The sequence below is a fragment of the Trematomus bernacchii genome, unplaced genomic scaffold (genome assembly GCF_902827165.1).
Source record: "Trematomus bernacchii unplaced genomic scaffold, fTreBer1.1, whole genome shotgun sequence".
Classification (NCBI taxonomy): Eukaryota; Metazoa; Chordata; class Actinopteri; order Perciformes; family Nototheniidae; genus Trematomus; species Trematomus bernacchii.
In genome coordinates, this window is record NW_022987519.1 from 507,400 (window position 1) to 529,040 (window position 21,641).

Genomic DNA, 21,641 nt, shown 5'->3' on the forward strand with positions numbered 1-21,641 from the left:
ACATTTAAAAGCGATTTTTGGTCGAGCCAAAGTGCTGTACATGTAATAAAAACACATTACTACAATCACAACTAAAAGACAATAAATTACAACAGATATATATAACAAATAAAACACAAGGAAAAGTCAGGAGTCGTGCTCCGCTCTAACTAGAAGGCCAGAGAGAAGAAGTGTGTTTTTAGTGTAGATTTAAAAAACCCCTAGGGTCTGGGCCGACCTCACATGGAGGGGCAGAGTGTTCACAGTGTCCCTGTGTGTGTGTCCTGCAGGACGTCCGTTCCCCCCGGTTCCTCTCCTCAGAGATGGAGCCCCTCTTCGTGGAGGAGCTGCGGTCTTCAGTGAACCTGCTGATGGCCAACCTGGAGAGTCTGCCGGTCTCTAAGGGGGGGCCGGACTTCAAGCAGAAGCTCAAACGCTCCAACATGAACAACTCCTTCCTGGACATGGACGAGGGGGACGTCCTGTCCAAGTCCGACGTGGTGCTGTCCTTCACTCTGGAGGTGTGTGTGTGGTGTGTGTACTTGTTACTGTATATGGCAATGTTGTATGTTTTAATTACATGTGAAAGCTGAAATAGTTTCCTTAGAAAGCAAAATATATTGAACATGATTTCCACCATTTTGTATCAATATCAGATTTTTACTAATAGATTATCTTGGTAAAAAAAAACCTGGTAGTATTATGTAACGCAATATCTCAAGAAAATAACAAAAATATTGTTTCCATCATTCAAATTCATCTCTAACTTGGATTTATGTGCGTTTTCGTATTTTTGGCAATCAATTACACTTAAGACATCAATCATGACATATTGAACATTTCAGAGATCCATTTGATCCTTTTTTGTTCATACCTTAAGGCTGTCACCATATTAGATTTTCATGAAAACTAGTTCTGTAGAAAAAATAATTCACAATAAAGCCTTAATTACAATGTTTAAACAAAAATAAATCTATCAGTTCAATGAATTTGTAATGTTGTTCATTGTGCGTTTTGCCTCTATCTCGCAAATAAATTAACCTTAAAATACGAGAGTAGTGGGGTGGAGAAAGAGCCTATATTCCATATACAACCCCTGTTAACCCCTTCTAAGTGTTTGTAATTTTCACTTTATTCTGAAATATCATATAATAGGTACTATTATTAATTTGTAATTGTTAGAACTACCATACAGCATTTAACTGAATATATTGTGTTTGCTGATAGTTTGTTCAGATGGGAACATGTATTTTAAAGAGTCGTCGTGGGTTTCCTCTCTGGTGTTTTTGCAGATAGTGATCGTGGAGGTTCTGGGTCTGAAGTCTGTGGCCCCAAACCGCATCGTGTACTGCACCATGGAGGTTGGAGGGGGGGGGAGAAGCTGCAGACGGACCAGGCGGAGGCCTCCAGACCGCAGTGAGGTCAAACCTCCCACTGTTTCTGATCCATTCACAGGGTCTGGATACCAACTTACAGACCTGCTTTGGCTGTCATCACATGGAGAAAAAGAGGTGTCATGTCATCAAATCACTTTTGTATACACACTGAGGATTCATGGTGAGTGCAGAGAAAGCTCCTCAGCAGATTATTGAGAAAACAAACTGTGCACTAGTCCATTCTGCACAGTCAAGGTCAAACATTCAAGAGAAGCAGCAAGTATAACACATTTTAACCATTTTTAAGCGGCAGCATTGTTCAGTGTGTTTTGAATAGATCTGTTAACACGGTTTCCTGATTCAAATCAAAGTGTGAACAAACCAGGTATGCGTATCATTACCGTGCCTATGTCAACCACCTCCCCCCCCCCCTTCAAGACACCATCTGCGGTCACCGAAGGCCTGATAAGGATTGTGTGTGTACAAAACGCAGCAAACTCTTACTGATATGTGCTGGGTCCAGGCTCAAGGGCGTATATGGCACTCTCAACTCTTCCCAGCACATGCCGGGGCCCTGCCTGCCAGTAGCTTTGCCGATATCTGTGTTGATAGGTAATAGATTGAGAGCGGTGAGGAATCAGCTTAGAAACAGGAAGCGCTCAAAGTTTGTGTGAGTTTATCAAATTTAGAAGTGATTCCATGTCAGCCACAGCTTGTCACAAAAAATCTTGCTGATAGTGTATTCAACAAACTTAAACTAGCTTTATTAAATGTCAGGTCTTTGCCAGGAAAAACAATTTTAATCAATGATTTTATCACTGAGCACAATCTCGATTTTATGTTTTTAACGGAAAAATTGGATTGAACAAAATAACAGTGCAGCTGTTCTTATCGAATCAACCCCTCCCAACTTTAGTTTTATGAGTCAGGAAAGAATGCATAAGAAAGGGGGTGGAGTTGCTAGTATTTTGTTCAATGATTCCCTTCAATGCAAGAAGACATCTTATGGGGACTTTGCTTCTTTTGAATATGTGGCCCTTCAGCTGAAATGCTCCTCTCGAGCTCTGTTCCTAAATATCTATAGACCACCCAAATACTGTGCAAGCTTTTTTGATGATTTTACTGAACTGCTGTCTATAGTGTGTATTGACTTTGACGTTTAGTCATTGTTGGTGATTTTAACATCCATGTTGACAACCCCCAGGACAGAGGGGCTAAAGAACTGTTTTGTGTTCTTGATAACTATGGACTGACTCAGCATGTGGCGGAGCCCACGCACAATAAGGGGCACACTCTGGACTTAATTATCTCAAAGGGTCTGAATTGAGAGCTTTATCTCTGTTCACAAACATTTTGAAAAAGAAGTAACCACAAAGCGATATTTAACTGAAAATATTTTTACTCAGAATTTTTCATCCACACTTGCCCCTACTAACATCTCAGTAAATGAGCTAGTAGATCATTTTAATTCAAAAATTAAAAAGATTATAGATGCCATTGCTCCAACTAAGGTAAAGGAAGTGATTAGCAAGAAATATCTCCATGGAGAAAGGCCATGACCGTGAGAACAGACAAAAGAGAGTGTCGAAAAGCTGAACGCAGGTGGCGAAAAACAAATCTCCAGGTTCTTTTTTTAAATCTTATAAAGAGAGACTTGGCCTTTATAATTTGGAATTGAAAATTGCACGACAGTCTTTCTTCTCTGACATCATTACCAAAAACAAAAACAATGCACGTTACTTGTTTGCTACCGTTGACAGACTAACTAACCCCCCAGTGTCAGTAGCCTCTGAATTTCTATCCACCAGGGCGTGCAATGATTTTGCCTCCTTCTTCACTGACAAAATTCAGAAAATCAGACAAGCAGTCAGTGCCTCTACATCAGGTACAGCAAATGTTTTGTCCCTATGTCAACCTAATATCAATTCAAACACCATGACACAATTCCATCAGATTAAAAAAACCTAGAGGACATTATTCAACTTCTGAAATCCTCCTCCTGCTGCCTTGATATTATTCCAACAGGATTTTTAAAAGATGTTTTTCCTTGCATGGCCTCAGATCTACTTCATATAGTAAACAAGTCTCTTCACTCAGGTGTTTTTCCACAGGCCCTGAAAACTGCAGTCATTAAACCGCTCTTAAAAAAGCATAATCTAGACGCCTCAGTAATGAACAATTACAGGCCAATATCAAACCTGCCATTTCTAGGTAAAATCATTGAAAAAGTTGTTTTTCAACAGTTGAGTAATTTCTTGCATTTAAATAACTGTTTCGATGTGTTCCAGTCAGGATTTCGTCCAAACCACAGCACTGAGACTGCTCTTGTAAAGGTCTTCAATGACATCCACTTAAACACAGACAGTGGCAGAACTTCAGTGTTAGTATTATTAGATCTCAGTGCTGCGTTTGACACTGTTGACCACAACATATTACTAGACCGACTAGAAAACTGGGTGGGACTTTCATCAACAGTTCTAAATTGGTTTGAGTCCTACTTAAAGGACAGAAACAACGTTGTTTCTATAGGTAAATACACATCTGAGTTGACAAATATGACGTGGGGTTCATCAAGGCTCCATCTTGGGGCCTCTTCTCTTTAACATCTACATGCTACCACTGGCTCAGATAATGAAAAACAACAAAAGAAGTTACCATAGCTATGCGGATGACACCCCACATTTACATAACCATTTCACCAGGAGATTATGCTCCAATTCAAACACTGAGTAAGTGCATTGAACAAATCAATGACTGGATGTGTCAGAACTTTCTCCAATTAAACAAAGATAAAACTGAGGTAATGGTTTTGGAGCCAAGGCAGAACGTATAAAAGTTAGCGCTGAGCTTCAGTCTGCAATGTTCAAAACAACAGATGAAGCCCAGAAATCTAGGTGTAGTCATGGACTCTGACCTGAGTTTCAACAGTCACATTAAAACAATTACTAAATCAGCCTACTATCACCTAAAGAACATATCTAGGATTAAAAGACTAATGGTCACAGCAGGATTTGGAAAAACTTGTCCATGCTTTTATCTTCAGTAGACTCGATTACTGCAATGGTTGTCTTTACAGGTCTCACTAAAAAATCTATTAGAAAGCTGCAGCTAATTCGAACGCCGCTGCTCGAGTCCTCACTAACACTAAGAAAGTGGATCACATCACTCCTGTTCTGAAGGCTTTACACTGGCTTCCTGTGTGTCAAAGAATAGATTTCAAAATACTGCTGCTGGTTTATAAAGCTTTGAATGGTTTAGGCCCAAAATACATGTCTGATCTGCTGCCTAAATTATGAACCATCCAGATCTCTCAGGTCTTCAGGGACTGGTCAGCTTTCTGTCCCCAGAGTCAGAACTAAACATGGTAAAGCAGCATTCAGTTATTATGCTCCAAATATCTGGAACAAACTCCCAGAAACCCCTGCAGGTCCGCTGCAACTCTGACTACTTTTAAATCCAGGCTGAATACTTTCTTTTTGCCGCTGCTTTTAATTGATATATTAATATCTTAAACTGCACTGTAACTTTTATTATCTTTGCTTTTTAATGCCATTTTCTTAATGTCTTTCATTTGTGTAAAGCACTTTGAATTGCCTTGTGTTGAGTAGGGTAGTTAAAGTCATTATTGGGGTTAAAGTCCCCTACGTGTGCCGTTTGGTTTCAAGACCCTGGTTCACGGAGGATACCAAAAAGTCCTAGAAAAAGACAACTTAAACTTAACTATGTGCATTTAAAAAATAAAAAAGAGGAATAGTTTCAGCGAAACTAAAAGGTATCATGGGGTCAGATTATAATTTTCCAAAGGGGGGGTTCGTTCAGATGTGGTATCTCACACTGCACTGTAACTGTGATTCATGTATCTTTGCTTTTAAATTAGTGTTTTTAGATATCATTTCTTATATGTTTCTTAAATGCTATTAATGTCTTTCATTTTTGTAAAGCACTTTGAATTGCCTTGTGCCGTATAAATAAACTTGCCTGGCCTTATGTGATGCAGACATATTCTATACAGACACTTCTGTTTGTATAGCTCATGTTTGAAGGGTTGAGAAAATACATTAAAGTAAGTCTCTTAAGGCCGTTATATACTTTGTTAAAAGGCAGTGGCAAAAAGAAAAGTCTTCAGCCCTGAGACGTGCACTTTCATGGTCGTTTGTTTCAGATATATGGGGCAGAATGACTGAATGTCTCCGTGTTTAGTCTGACTCTGGGGACAGAACAATACTAGATCAGGATCTCCAGTCGTCTCGGTCCACACAACACCTTCTCTGTTGAAAATCGATCCAATGAGATGCATTTGGGGGGACTTCGTGTGCCAAAGAAGGTGTATTCGTTCTAAATCGGCTGACATCGTAGTTTATTTTCCTGCAAAAAACAGTGTGTTGACTCTTAAAGACGACAGAAATAATTGGTGGAGGCATCGTCAGACTACAGTTGGAAACAGATATTTAGGTGTTGACACTAAGTGTATTATTAGTGTGATAGAGACTATGTAATGTAACTTCAGGAACATTTCACTGTGAACCCACTCACCACAGCTCTGCCTTTACTCAGTGTTCCTTCATGTTTTCCTACCACAGCCACCATGTTAATAATACATGAACAAGGACATGAGTTACAGCTGTAATACTCGTGTTCAACTCCACAAGAAACATGGATTGATGTTGGTAATCAAAAGAGAGGAGAATACATCAAGGCCCCCACAACACCAGTTATTTTGTGCGAATGACGAGGGGAAATATTAGAACTATGAAAAATAAAATACATCCCACTAACAAAGGAAGGTAACATTATAATACATATTGTCTGCATTACCTCTGACTTCAGGAAAACAGTTTTGTTTCCCCTTCAACTCTCTCTGTTTTTATTTTTTATTCTCAGTTTTCACTTATTGTTTCCAACAAGACCCAGGTTGTATACGGTTGTCCACATACTGAACTTTCTAACAGAGGAAGACCAGCAGATACAGGCTTAAGATATAATGTAGGCCTACAGAAAAGCATAGTTTACAAATGCTGTTTTACTTTAAGACAAAAATGTAAAGCATTACTCTATTCGTGTTAAGCAAATCAGGTGACTACATACTGCATTTAGAAAAAAAAGTGTTCTAATGTTGTATATATTGTCTTAATCAAATCATAATCTTTTATATAGCCCAATATCACAAATGACACAGTTGTCTCAGGGGGCTTTAAAGTGTTTACAGCATGTAAAGGTCCCATGTCATGCTTTTCTGGTTACTACCCCGTCCCCTTGTGTGTTATGAAGGTTTTTCTGCATGTAAACGGTCTGCAGAGTCACAAACCCTCAAAGTATACCCTGTAGGGAGTAAAACTCTAACACAGAAAAGACCTGTCTATGCTGCCCCAGAACGCCTCGTTGGAGATTTCTCTCTTTCCATTGTTTACTTCTTGGGTATAGTGACGTATTTGGGTATAGTGACGTAACGTAACGGATTGGAGCAATCTGCGGAGCCGTTATGTTACGTCCGCGGAGCTGTTACGTTTGGACCAATCCGCGGACTTCCTCACACACACAGACACTCGGCGGGACGTTGCGAGGCTCGCTGCTGCGAAGAGCGGGACACTGTGAGCTGGCTCACTGGTGTGGGGTCGGCGAGACAGCGAGACACCGCGGAACTCAGCCTGAGCACACACACAAACTCCCAGCCAGGCTGCGGGTGAGTGTGTGTGTTCGGGCTGGGTTCCGCGGTGTCTCGCTGTCTCGCCGACGGCCACTGGGCTCATAGGGAAGGGGGGGGGGCAGGAGCTCCAACAAGCCGTTTAGGACAGAGAGTGAATACACATACTATACAGAGATGCTGTATGAGAAACCAATGTGAGTTTGGAAAATTGCACAATATAAATGTATTCTAGTAGACCTCAACAATGGATTTATGATCAGTAGAAAATGGCCATGACATGGGACCTTTAACACCTTCCTTGGACACTGCAGACTGTGAGATTGTATACCAGCCCTTTTAATATAAGCTTTATCAGACGGGAAAGTCTTACTCTTAAATATGGAGAGGGTGTCTGCTTCCTCAACACAAACTGGGAGCTGGTTCCACAGAAGATTGTATTTTTGGAGACTCTAGGAACCACTAGTAATACATTAAATAATAATATTTCTAAATCCTGTAATTCTGCTAGAAAACCAGTTCCAGTATTCTGATTACGCCTTTTTTTTTTTCATGTAATTATTGTAATCTATCTACATAATCATATAACAGTAATCCCTGTCCTTGTTAGTGAGGCTGCCCTTTCCCATGCTACTGGTCGGGTTTTTTTTTGTTTGTTTTTGTAACGTCTGACTGCCCTCTGCCCTCCAAACAGCCAATCACCTTCTCTCAGCGCCACCTGACGACCTCTCTGCTGTAACCCAGCTCCACTTTAACCTTCAGTGTAATTATCTTCTTCAATCTGCTCTCTTAATGACAGCGTGGAGGTTAACTATAATTACACTGACGTGATTAGCTGTGATTACAGCGCCGTCCGATCGCTCTGATGACTCCTGCAGTTGTTTAATCACCGAGGACCTTTTCATTAGCAACACCCTTAATTATCTCAGAATGCTCAAGCCTCTGTGGACGTTAAAGGACGCAATGTTTCCTCATGTTTATCACAAATCAACCGCACCCCTGATTATAATTTCCATACGTTTTCTTCCCTGCATGATGAAAATGAGGTGCACAAAGGATTATGATTATAAATTAAGTGTTAATGTAGTTTGTAGATCTTTTCTCACCTGCTGCAGAGCACAACACTAATTTTCCTTCTTCCAGAAAATGATGTAAGACTCGTTCATTTCAAATGTAGCCCCATGGTTTGGATTGTAAACACATTTTAAAACAAAACACAACCACTTTTATACTTTATGTACCAATGTATCTCAGAGACAAACACTAGCTGATGATAAAGGTCTGAGAATACAGGAAGACACCCAGGATTTCAGTTTCAAATGAAATGAAATTAATCACTTTAATAATGGAATAGTTAAAAAAAAAAAATGAGAATATACTAAATTGTCCCATAACGATATAAAAAATAAGAGAATTAACAATATGTTACTGCTTGTTTTTACACAAGTGTGTATTTCTTTTTTTTGGGACCTTTTCTGAATATTTGTAACTGTATTTAGCCCCGCCCCTTTTCCCACTTTAGGTTCAAATGCATATGTGTTAGTTCTTCAGACTAACTAGGGAACATTAGCTATCTACATTAAAAGCTAGCTAACGTTAGCCACCAATCTAACAAGCTAGCTAGCGAACATTAGCTATCTACATTAAAAGCTAGCTAACGTTAGCTACCAATCTACCAATCTAACTAGGGAACATTAGCTATCTACTTAAAAAGTTAGCTAACGTTAGCCACCAATCTAACAAGCTAGCTAGCGAACTCCAGCTATCTACATTAAAAGCTAGCTAACGTTAGCTACCAATCTAACAAGCTAGCTAGCGAACTCCAGCTATCTACATTAAAAGTAAGCTAACGTTAGCTACCTGTCCCCATAAGCTAGTTAGCTAACTTTAGCTCTTTATCTAGCTACAAAATAAGGCAATGTAAATGTGCCGTGGAGAATGTGAAGCGCAAGTTAAATAATATACGTTATTATGATTCTTTCCTTAATTTTTCAGTTAATACATTTAATCAGAATTTAACAAAATAACACAATTAAAAGAGTAGGTATAAAAAGCAGCGCAGCCATTATTTCAAAAGTAATGACTTATTATTGTTTATTTATACATTTTTAAATGTGTTTGAGTTTTAAATGTTCATAACGAGTACAAAAACCTAACTAAGCTAAAAAATGAAATATATTTATTGTACTGAATATGTGGACTGCATGCATGGAAATGAAAATGTCAAAAGCAATAAAAAGGCATACATATTATTTACACACAGGAGTCATACAGTGAGAAGCACAGCCAAGGAAAATATATTCATGGGCCTGTGAAGAATGACATTTCTATCAAGATTTGTTCACAACACTATTATTTGATGTAGGATAGCATGAGTAGATGTCACAGGCTGCAAGCTGGGGTGTGAAATAAACAGTTTCACTGTAGTCAGGCCAAACAGAATCAGGCAGCAGCCTGAGATTACTGTTGTTTGTTGCCTGCATTTGGGTGCTAATGTTTGGTATCGCTCAGGGTCAGGTTTCTGCCCCATGACAGACACGAGGAAAATGAAACGGTGAAATAAAGAACGTCACGTTATTTGTAGCGTTTAAACTGTTAGTCTCAGGTCCGGGAACACACGTGTGTGTGTGTAGGTGTTGTGTGTGTAGTGACTGTGTGTGTGTGTGTGTGTGTGTGTAGTGTTTGTGTGTGATGTGTGTGTGTGTGTGTGTGTGGTGGTGTGTTGTGGTGTTGTGTGTGTGTTGTGTGTGTGTGATGTGTGTGTGTGTGTGTGTGTGGTTGTGTGGTGTGTGTGTGTCGTGTGTGTGTGATTGTGTGTGTGTGGTGTGTGTGGTGTGTGTGTGTGTGTGTGTGTGTGTGTGTGTGTGTGTGTGTGTGTGATGTGTGTGTGTGTGTGTGGTGGTGTGTGTGTGTGTGTTGTGTGTGTGTGTGTGTGTGTGTGTGTGTGTGTGTGTGTGTGTGTATGTGTGTGTGTGTGTGGTGTGTGTGTGTGTGGTGTGTGTGTGTGTGTGTGTGTGTGTGTGTCCCTTTTCTCGCATAATGTTGCCTTGGGAAACTAGGGGAACTGAATATAGAGCGTGGCTTTGATTCTCGCCCTCAACAAGTGAAGGGGGTCACTGTCATTTTTGCAACACATACACACTCACACACACTCACACACACACTTAAATGACAGTTGTGAGGGCATGTGTATGATGGGGTTGTGTAATGTCTCCCCGCTCCATCAGAGTGTGTGTGTGACAGTGATGATGCTGACTCTGGATCTGTGACTAACACATGATGTGATGATATCATTACAGGAACTGAGAGAGTTTCAGGGTGACTTTAAGTTAACTTTGCAGTCCGTTATGTCAGAGGAAATGCATTGAGGAATAAGATTACATTACATGTCACTTGTTAGATGCTTTTACACAAAGTGATAAAGTGTCTTTGGGTTGTAGAGCCTGCAAATATAAAATGTCACAGTATTTACATTACTTTGCAGTAGCTTCACAAACAGCAATAGGGAAAAGAACGAGAAAACAAAAGATGAAATACATATTACAAAAATAACCTGAAAATAAATAACCTTACTCTCTTTGAGTTTGTTAAATAATTGCACAAAGAAATATTCTCTTTCTCACATTTTCAACATGATTGTGCTTTTTGAACAGACTTTATTGGAACTTTCATTTAACAAAAAACATTCCTGTCTGTGCAGAAAGTCCTGTGCAGTGTGATTAACGTTAAGATCAATAACAAGTCACAGTGTGTAAAGTGTGTGTGTGTGTGTGTGTGTTTCAGGTGGGGGACTCAGGGAGACTTCACCACCACACACCCCCTTCCCTCCGTCAAAGTGAAGCTGTTCACAGAGAGCACCGGGGTCCTGGCTCTGGAGGACAAGGAGCTGGGCCGGGTAACACACACACACACACACACACAGCACACACACAGCACACACGCACACACGCACACACGCACACACGCACACACGCACACACACACAGGCTTAATCTGACTGCTTTAGGTGCAAAACACACCGTGCAAATGATGTTGTGTTATTTATGACCAAAGCAGAGGTGAGGCAAGAGATACTAAATTATAATAATAATATATATGTTATAAGATATATAGATATCAAAACTAAAAATGGTATTGTATTTATTGACAATACATAAGTGCCATATTTATGAATGAAAGGAATAGTTAGGTGTTTCTTATCTCATTACAAATGGCCACAATCCCTTTATATGAAATACAATCTTGAACTTTAAAAACAATGATTTATTTCTTAAAACACGTCTTTGTTCTTTCTATGTTCCTGAATAATAAACTCATTAACTGCTGAGTCATATTTGTACATGTAGACCAACATGACGGTGTGAACAGTCCCTCTCCATCTCGTTGACTCGTTGACTCGTTGGCTCTGCAGCACGACTCAGTCAGAGTTAACACCACAGCAGCTCAGTATAAATACACAGCTTTTCTTAAGGGCCGCATTCATCTGATATGAATCACTATCAGCGGTCGGCTCACAGCGAGGAGGAAGAACTTCAAATGAAAACGTCATTAAAAGTAAAAAAGCGTTTTGGATGAAGGTGAAACTTCTTAAAGAGCAGATATTCTCCCTCTGGAGGAAACAGGGATTTGCAGACCATTGACATGCACTAAAACCTATAGTGGGCGACTAAAGGATCATTATTAAAATATAAAATATAGAACAGATCAGAATCAAAGAGGCGTTTATGAAATCTGTAGATGATTGGCTGAAACCTCCTTGCAGCAGTTTAACCCTTTAATCCAGACTGACTCTGATTGGACGGTAAGGCCCTCATGTCAGAAAGTTCAAACATGATGTTGGAGGTGGTCAAATGAGTGTCACAACACACACACACACACAAAACACAACACACAAACAAACAATGAAGTTGTATACGTCTATATCTTCGTGTCATATTAAAAATAAGTGACTGTTGAGGTGTGTGTGTGGTGTGTGTGTGTGTGTGTGTCTTGTGTGTGTGTGTGTGTGTGTGTGTGTGTGTGTGTGTGTGTGTGTGTGTGTGTGTGTGTGTGTGTGTGTGTGTGTGTGTGTGTGGTGTGTGTGTGTGTGTGTGTGTGTGTGTGTGGTGTGTGTGTGTGTGTGTGTGTGTGTGTGTGTGTGTGTGTGTGGTGTGTGTGTGTGTGGTGTGTGTGTTGTGTGTGTGTGTGTGTGTGTGTGTGTGTGTGTGTGTGTGTGTGTGTGTGTGTGTGTGTGTGTGTGTGTGTGTGCGTTTTTTTCTTGATAGAAAATGATAAATAGATAAATGCTTAGTCATCGTTGGTGCATTTGACATTTCTTTCAAAATAATATTTGTTTGCGTAAAATCGTGATAATGAAACGAATAGGAAATGGGTGAGAAGAGGTCCAGAAGCTGTAATTGACCTCTCATTTCATTAAAGAGAAAAACACGATAACAGTAAAGAAAACCAAGCTAACGTAGATTAGAGATAAAACCAAAGAAATTGCTGCGTCAAAAATCAATTAAAATCACATGAAAACATGTCTTTGGATCAGCTCCTACGTGTAACTGGTTAACCAGGACACTAGTTTCCCTTCTAACAGCTAGAGAGACATTTCCCATTCATCCTGATCTATTCCCGTTTCCCACCCAACACATGTTTGATCTACAACTCATTTGACTTTTCCTAATGATAAATATTCATTGCCATGCCAATAACAACAGTCTCCCCCCCCCCCCTCAGGTGGTGATGAACCCCACCACCAACAGTCCGAAGCAGGCAGAGTTTCACCGGATGGTCGTCCCTAAGAGCAGCCAGGACTCAGAGCTGAAGATCAAGCTGGCCGTCCGCATGGACAAACCCCCCAACATGAAGCACAGCGGGTGAGTCTGGGGGGGGGGCGTCACAGGGTCCTGTACAGGGGCGACTACTGGAGAAATGCCCACAGTCTGTTTGAATCCAAGATAAATGAAGGCAAGGCGAGTTTATATATAGCACTTTGCAACACAAGGCATTTGAAAGTGCTTTACAACAATGACAGACATTAAGAGCATAAAACACATTATAAACATTAAAAAGCAAAGATAATAAAACATGAATAACAGGAACATGAATTAAAGTTACAGTGCCGTGTGAGATGTGAATAGTTCAATTAAAAGCAGCGGCAAAAGAGAAAAGTCTTCAGCCTGGATTGAAAAGTAGTCAGAGTTGCAGCGGACCTGCAGGTTTCTGGTATTTGTTCCAGATGTTTGGAGATACCCCTCACCAAATCCTCACATTGTCTTCCTATGAAAATATAGTTCTTTAGACACTTTTCTAACCTTTCTATATTCCTTTCCTCTTTCTCTTTCATCCATTTTGAATCCCCAGACAACACCTGTTCCTGTTTTACTGTAACCTGAACCCATCTCTGACCTTTAAACCACTTTTCTTTTCACTTCCCAGAATTAGGATATGTAACCAGGTCAACAGATTCATTTGATATCGGCAGGAAAGAGTTACTGTTTTCATTTCAAACACGTCTCCAAACAGCAACAGGCCAGGTGTTAAAGACTGTCCACGTTAAGAGAGATAACTGTAAGAAAAACCCCAAATAAAGATGTGAGCCGCCGCACTAATGAATTACAACCTTCAGTAAACAGAGGCGCTCCGTCGGTCATCATATCGCTGAAAACACATCGTTCTTTAAGACTGTGCCATCCACTCGAGTTATTTCCAGTTATTGTTCATTTGAAACCAAATTCCTCCTCCTCCCTTTTAATCCTCTGGTTCTTAGTTTAGGAAACAGAAGGATGACTTTGAGTCCATGTATGTGTGAATAGTGAAGGACAACGTCTCACACAACGGTTTTTTATGTGAGTTTTTCTGTCCAACCAAGTGAATTGTCGCCTTGTGTCTGTTGTTTGAGCTAGTTTGACCGTGGCTTCATCTTGTCTCCATAACTGATTCAAGAAAGACAGAGCCACGACGTGTGGAGAGCCATAACGCTGAGTCATGACAGCATCATGCTCATTGCAAGGTCACTCAGGGGGAAAAGTACATGATGTTTGGTATAAACACTGGTCCAGAGATGAGTTTGCTTTTCCTTTGGCCAATAGCAAGGTCTAAATCTTTGTTTTCTTCATAAAGAAATGGTCCGGTTTTAAGGCTTTCAACATGTCCGTACTCCATCTGTAGAGAGCACGAGTTCAGTCACACAAAAGCATTTTATGAAACCCTCTTCCAAAGACAAATAGAGAAACTGCATTCAAAGTCATATCGTTCTGAATGGGTGGATTTGTCAGTCCTAACAAAGCCCAATGAAAACACTATTTGTAAGCGATTACAAACATAAAAATATGTGTTTTCGTAACAGATTTGACCCTCTGATATTTGATGTTTTACTTCAGCACGACCAATATAATCTTTCACTTGAGTTAAAGACAGACCCCACATGTGTCTCTCACCTTATGCCAGTCCTTTCATCTGAAGAAAAGAGGTATAAGTGTCACTCTCCTTTAAAGTCTGTGCAGACAGCTCCCCCTGCTGGTTGAATACAGGAAGTACAAACAGTCTGAGGATGTGGTCACATGATGGTGAGATTTTAACTCTATCCTTTGATTGGCCGATCAAATGTTGAATTATCTTATTGATTTCATTGAGCTGAACGTCAGACCTGCCCGTCATCCATCAGAGGTTTTTCATCCTGGGATTTATTAAAGGTTCATTTAGATTTAAACATTGTTAATGCCTTAAGAAGTTCACTCAGACCAGGGGGGTCAAACTAAATGTCATCATGGGCCACATTAACATTATGGCTGCACTCAAAGGGCCGGTTGTAACTTTAAGACTATATAAATATACATATATAAATATATAATAGAGTGCCACAGTGACGCGTCCTAAAACCCGGAAGTATCATCTCATCATAAATCTAATCGATAGATTTATGATCGATGGATTTATGATCCGAAAATTATAAAAGTAGGGTAGACATATGGCTATTATCCGACTGAACAAAACGTGATCCGTCTCTTTGTGTCTCAACTCAGCTATTTTCCAAAATCCCATGGAGAAATTGCATTGCTTTTTGTCGAGGGAACCAGAAGGAGTTTTCTTCCGGGTTTTAGGACGCGTCACTGCGGCACTCTATAGACATATAATAATGTATTATATTACATTATTCCCTCTGCATTGGATTATTATCAGATAGGGTAATAACTTCATAATTAACTACGTCTGAAAGCAGAAGTCAAGGGCAAATAATTGCAAGTCTCTTCAGTGAGAATGTCACAAAATGATTTTTAAAAGAAAAGCCAAATTCTGGAAAAAAGTGAAATTTTGAAGAAAAAAGTGAAATTTTGAAAAAAAAGTAACATTTTGAAAAAAAAGTAACATTTTGAAAAAAAAGTAACATTATGAGAGAAAGGTACATTCTAAGAAAATAGGCATATTTTGAAGAAAAAAAGGCAAATTCGGAGAAAAATTTGAGATGCATTGTGGGACATGTAGTTTATGGGCAACGTGCTTCTGTAAATCGTCATGTAACGTAACTGTATAATAAACATATTATATTCTTTGCAGGCTCTTGTGGGGCCACATAAAATGAAGTCACAGGCCGGATTTGGCCCACGGGCCTTGAGTTTGACACCCCAATCACCCGGTTTAATTTAAGAGTGTTAATTTAAGAGCGTTTTCTTTTCAGAGTACCATGACTGACAGTATACAAGACAACTGATGCATTACTTTTATTTTTTATTGTATAAAACATACTTTTTAATTTTTACTCTCAGATGAACAAGTTGTGCAGTTCTTCCTGTAAATTGTGTAGTTCTTACTTTCTACCAGAAGGTGGCAGCAGAACCACATTTGAAAACCAAAAATGTATGATGCAAAGAAGTGTGTGTGTCCACTTTTCTTTTTGAAGTTGAAACAACAGAGAAAGACCTGAATGTCAGAATGTAGGTTTAATTAACTAGTTACAGATTCTTAAAAAAAGACACTCTGACTCACTTTGAAAAGTCCAGCAGCATGCACACATTTTATTTCAAGAGATTAATTGGAAGACACCACATACTGGACCATGTTTGGCTCCAAACTAGTAGTCATTTTATAAATGCTCCCCGTACATTTATATTTTAGACAGACTTCAGGTGAGGCAGAGAAAGTTTCCCCCGTAAACACAAACCAACTGTGCAAATATATCGTACTGCGCGGTGAAGCTCAAACATCCCAGTGAAGGAACGATCCAGCAACAAACACATTTTGAGAAAAGTGAGGTTTAAAAACTTTAACAAAATTGATTGATATTAGTGTTTTCAATGTTCCTTGTCAAGCTCGACAGTAGAGCAGTGATGGTAGTTTTGGTAGGCTATAAGAGAAGAGTTATTATGTTAAATGTTTAGATGTTTCCTATTACGTTTTTGTTTGACTTTTTCCTTCCTGACATCCTCCTGCAGCGGCACACACAGTTTAAACTAACAATAAACTCTGTTCAGCTCTGATACAGACACACTACAGCAGGGGTGTCAAACGGCCCCCGGCTTATTTTTATAAGCACGTTGTCCATTAACTACATGTCCCACAATGCATCTCATTTTGTGACGTGCGCACTGAAGTGACTTGCAATCATTTGCCCCAGACTTCTGCTTTTCAGACGTATGTCTTATTGTTGTTTTTATTTTAAGTGGAGCCATGAAAAATGAGAATTGCCTCAGGAATGCAAGCTTTGTTTTTATGAGCATGGTCAAATGGAGACCACATCCATAAAACTAGTCCAGATGACCCTACAGCCCGTGCCTACTGGAGTCAGTGAGGTACTTTTCCCAGTACATTAGCCGCGTTCACACCGGAGTACTTTTCACCGTACTTTTCGCGTTTAGTTCCGTTAGTACCCCTTATGTCGCGTTCACACCAAAAAGAGCACTTAATCTCGGGAACTTTTACCCCCATTTTTAGTGCCTGCTGAGAGATGGTACTTTCCTGGGGGAAAAAAGTGCCCCAGTTCTGATTGGCTGGGCGAATTGCAAACCACGCCCCGTACAACTCTGAAATGTTTTGTAGAGCCGCCATTTTATTATCCTGGCATTAGCATTATTAGCATTAGCATTCGCCCAGTGCACAAACGCAGAGAGACTAACTTATGGCAGCTTCTACTTCTACTGCAATGTTCAAATCAATTACTTATTCATGTTATAAAAGTGAATGTATTCTTGTATTAATATCAGTCTATAACCATAATACGTTACATAGTCTATCTGTTCATTTTGGCTGTCTTTTCAAACTAAAATGGTCCCGACGTCCTCTACAGTGGGCATACTGTAACATTTAAAAATCTAATTAAATTAAAAAAGTCTAAATTGCAAGATGTTTTTCTTAACCCTAAATAGGTAGGAAATAAAAAATAAAGAAGATTGGAAAAAAAAAAAATCCCCTCGGTTCCCAGGAGGGTATATAGTCTTTTAATACTAGTTGAACATAACATTTTGATATTTGTATGTGTTTTTATATGTTTCCAGTTATTGTGCTTTTTATCATGTTTTTAATTATTGTTTTATTATTTTACTCCTATTGTGTTATTCTATATTTGTTCCCTGTACAGCCCTATGGTCAACTGAGGTTGTTTTAAAAGTGCTGCCTATATACATAAATAAAGATTGAGATTGAAAGTTACAACCGGGACGAATCCCGATGGGCCGGTACTGATGTGGGCCGGTCGGATAAGTCAAGCACCGCCCCCCACCCCCGTTTACAAATTACTAGCGGTACCGAGGTGTGCCGGTCGAGAGTCCCGGGCTGATTTGTAACTACCATCAAGCTGACGAAATGTTCTTTGACCCCCCGGCACTACAGGGAGATAAAATCAATGGGACGAAATGGTTGTCTGCAGTTCTGAAAGCCTCCACAAGGGGTCAGTGTTACCCTCCCTGTGAGTCTCTTCTTCATGTGTTTCTGTTCATTATGAACTCACCTGCGGGAAGGTGTCATCCTTTTGTCTTCTATCACTTTTCTCCACTCGCGCCGTTATCTGATGCTGTTTTTTTTATTTTGATCCACACACTGACACAGGAGCATCTCTGATAAATAAAACCCTTCCACATAATCCAAGACCGTCAAAAGAACTCCTCGCACGTCAGAGAAATAAAATCCAACAAGAGGCGCATTGACACAGGAATAAATATACGCTTTTATTAATTAAGAGAAGAAGAAAACAAACGGGAAATGTTATTTATTTGTCCCCCAGACTTTAAATGCTTTAAAAGACAGCTGACATTTTACTCTGAGGAGAAGAAGTGAACACAACACGTCGGGTCACAGCGATCACGTGTTTCATGTTTCCTCACATGTTCTGATGAAGAAGACGCAAAGACATGTTGATGTGAGCAGAGAGACGGTTATATACTCTTACTTTACACATAGTTTCTGTGGGTACATCTTTAAAAAATAATCACTGTTTCCAAGACTAATTGTGTATTCTTTACGCGTTTCCCCTCGTGTTTCTGAGCTCAGAGGAACTCAGATCGCTGTTTTATTCCAACATTCGATCGTACTATTTAAACTCAATTCAGTCCACTCAACATTGATTATTTAATGATCTATTATGACATCTAAAAGCACAGAACAGCAGCTTCTTATTTTAAAACAATGAATACATAAATAAATTGGTTGACTTTCAGGAGACACGGTGAAATAAAGGATTATTTAACCATAAAACACAACTAATTAAAATGTTTAAAAATTCATTTACGTCATTTTCATATCATTATAATAAAATAACTGCCTTTTTGTGTTTCTTATTGATTTAATCATGTCGTGTAATTGTGATAAAGATACGAGAAAATGGAGAATCGTAACAAAAATGTCAAACAGTAAGATTTACTTTTTACTTTTTTTAGTAAGACTTTTTGACAAATTCTGCATAAAATCAGCTCTTTTTTAAAAATAAAATTTGATTAAAAAACGAAATATGTTGATCTTTGAGAGGAATGAACCTTTAAGTCATTCATAATGTTCTATGTGTTATTCAGACTGCAAATGAGATGCCATCTTTTAAATAACCTTGGATTTCTTTCAGTGAAAATCCTCCTGCTTATTAATACTCAAGCTTTTATAGACAAATTAAGTAAAGCGTGAATAGTGAAAACAATTAAGAGACTTTTTGATGCCTTGGAGCAAAAATCACAACTCAAGGAAATATGAAAAATCTCTCATCTTGAAGGTACTTTATTTTACATTTAGTCTTGAGGTTTTTCTCTCTTAATGAATCAACAAAACCTCCACTCAGCGCTTGCTATGAGCTCGTTTAACCTGACTATTGTAGAGCATAGATCTGTCTTGTTCACCACCAACAGTTCTTGTTCATTCTTGAAGGTAACGTGTAGTAGGCCTATTTAACACAATAAGTCCACTATCTCATCCCTCTTTAAAAACTCATTTGTTCCAGTGCTTCAATTGCAGATTTAAAGAAAGGACAGGTAGCTCAAAGCAAAGCGGCAGGATGTGTTTCAGTCATCAGGGTGTCCGCGGGGTTGTAAAAAGTATTAAAAGTTGATAAATCAATTTAGCGAAAATTAAGGCTATTAAAAAGTATTAAACGGCATTTTGTGTAGTGTGATTCTGTGTAGTTTATTTATGGCTTCCCGTTGGGTTTGACGTCATCTGAACAGGACATCGCACGCTCACTGCTTGATAGCGCGCGAAGGTCCGTTTACACCGGTTGTTAAACAACATCGTTATGGGGAAATGCAAGTCTGCGTCCAAATGGTTGGAAGATAAGGAGGAAGGACAATCAATACTGTATATAGTCAATGTGAGGTAAAGTGTGTCGCCAAGGTAACCGGTTAGAACTCCAAGTGGCGATGAGGTCTTAAAATGTATGGAAAGGGTCTTAAAAAAGGTCTTAAGAGTTATTACATCTGACTTCAGGATTCCTGCATATACCCTGTACATGCTTTGTGGAATTTCACCATGACTGTAACAGCGACATGTGCACTAAAGAAATATTACATTTATCAAACACGAGATGCGATAGAAAGAAGATTTATGTTACTTAAAACAAATATAATTCAGTATAACAGTACAGAGCGTGTGGGAAGTGACCGCCGTTGCTCAAAAGAATACTAAACATCATTTACAGCAAAAAGTGGCACGGCAGGGAGAAAAGGCATTCAATGATAAAGAGTTAGCGTACTTATTAAACATAGAGAAGAACATAATAGATTACAAATAAAGACAAATACGTACAAATATATTAGGTATTTCAAACGTTATGATGTGTATTCGTCTCATTTAGACACTTCTTAGTGAAACAACCGTCGTTTTTAAATCCACCAGTGGAGTATTGACTGACGTATTGTAAGTCGTAGAACAAACATCTCTTCAGCTTGAGTGAACCACAGCAACACACTCTCACTCCCAACTCGTCCTGTGTTCACGTGATGTCAGGGTCCCTTGGCGTTACTTTCAAACAGACCTTACTTCAGGCCAACGACCAAAAACACATTCAGAAAGCCATTGAAAGAGGGAACAGGAAGTGCTAACATGCTAATGCTAAAAGGGATCCCTGTAAAGACACAGTGAAGCTCCATCTGAAGGACCCTGAGAGGATGTGTTCTGTGTGGGACTGCTAAATGCCTGCAGTGAACTCTCAGTCTGCAGGAGGACGAACGGTCTCACAAGTGTCCGGCCAGCGGAGCCTCATGTTGACCCTCATGTTGACCCTCATGTTGACCCTCATGTTGACCCTCAGCTCTGCATCGTGGCCCAGTTTCTGTCTGCAGCCCTGACCGGGGGCCTTTTCTCTGAGGGGGGGGGGGGCTGCAGGGGTCTCCATCGATTGATTTTCCTCTCTCGCACTTGCCTGTATCCCACGCTTCAGGAGCAGCCATTGATCGGGGGTGAGGCTTTCTTCATCCAGACGCCTCACCCTCTCTCTCTCTCCTTTCTCTCTCTCCTCTCTCTTCTTTCACTCACTCTCTCTCATCACTCTCTCTCCTCTCACTCTGTCCTCTCACTCTCACAGAGAGGGGGGGGGGGGTGTTAATGTGTTAATACTGCTCACAGCTGGGGGAGTGAAGACGTGAAGTGCTGTAACACACTGTGATGGAAATATATAACACGAGGACATGAATCAAATATATCCCGATATTATTAAAGGTGGGGTAGGTAAGTTTGAGAAACCAGCTCGAGATCGCTAGAATTTGAAAATACACAACCGGAGAAAATCTGCCACTTCCTTACAGAGCCCCTCCTCCAACACACACGAACGCGCACATGACCAATGAGGGCACGAGATAAGTTTGTGCACAGATGGAAGGCTGACAGGCAGGTAGGCCATCCAATTATTTTAGCCGGGCCGGCTCAGATGATTGGTCGTGCTTTTTACAGTACTACGGCTTCCACAGATGACATTTTTTTATGGATTTTTTGTCAAAGCACTTCAGATATTCATTGCTATCGGGATGTTAAGAGCATTCCATGGAATATAACAAGTGTATCTCGAGCCGGTTTCTCAAACTTACCTACCCCACCTTTAAAGTGTTTTATTACATAAAAGTTGTTTTTTATTTAAGTATTTTCTTTTTTTATTGAGAGATATTGTGAAACAGACAGATGAAAATAAGTACTGAGTCATATAAAAAAGACGAAAAACAATGGCTCTGTTGTCATTGGTCAACTGCGAGATGTCC

At 39.7% G+C, this 21,641-nt stretch overlaps 1 protein-coding gene across 1 annotated transcript in view; it reads left to right on the forward strand.

Annotated features, from left to right (window-relative positions):
- The window catches only part of cadps2 (Ca++-dependent secretion activator 2), a 216,586-nt gene that overhangs the window by 90,862 nt on the left and 104,083 nt on the right, over nucleotides 1–21,641 (forward strand). Inside the window, 5 exon segments of the mRNA XM_034116812.1 lie at nucleotides 270–500; nucleotides 1,272–1,343; nucleotides 1,346–1,395; nucleotides 10,780–10,891; nucleotides 12,718–12,857. Of these exon segments, the coding sequence (XP_033972703.1) occupies nucleotides 270–500; nucleotides 1,272–1,343; nucleotides 1,346–1,395; nucleotides 10,780–10,891; nucleotides 12,718–12,857 (605 nt within the window).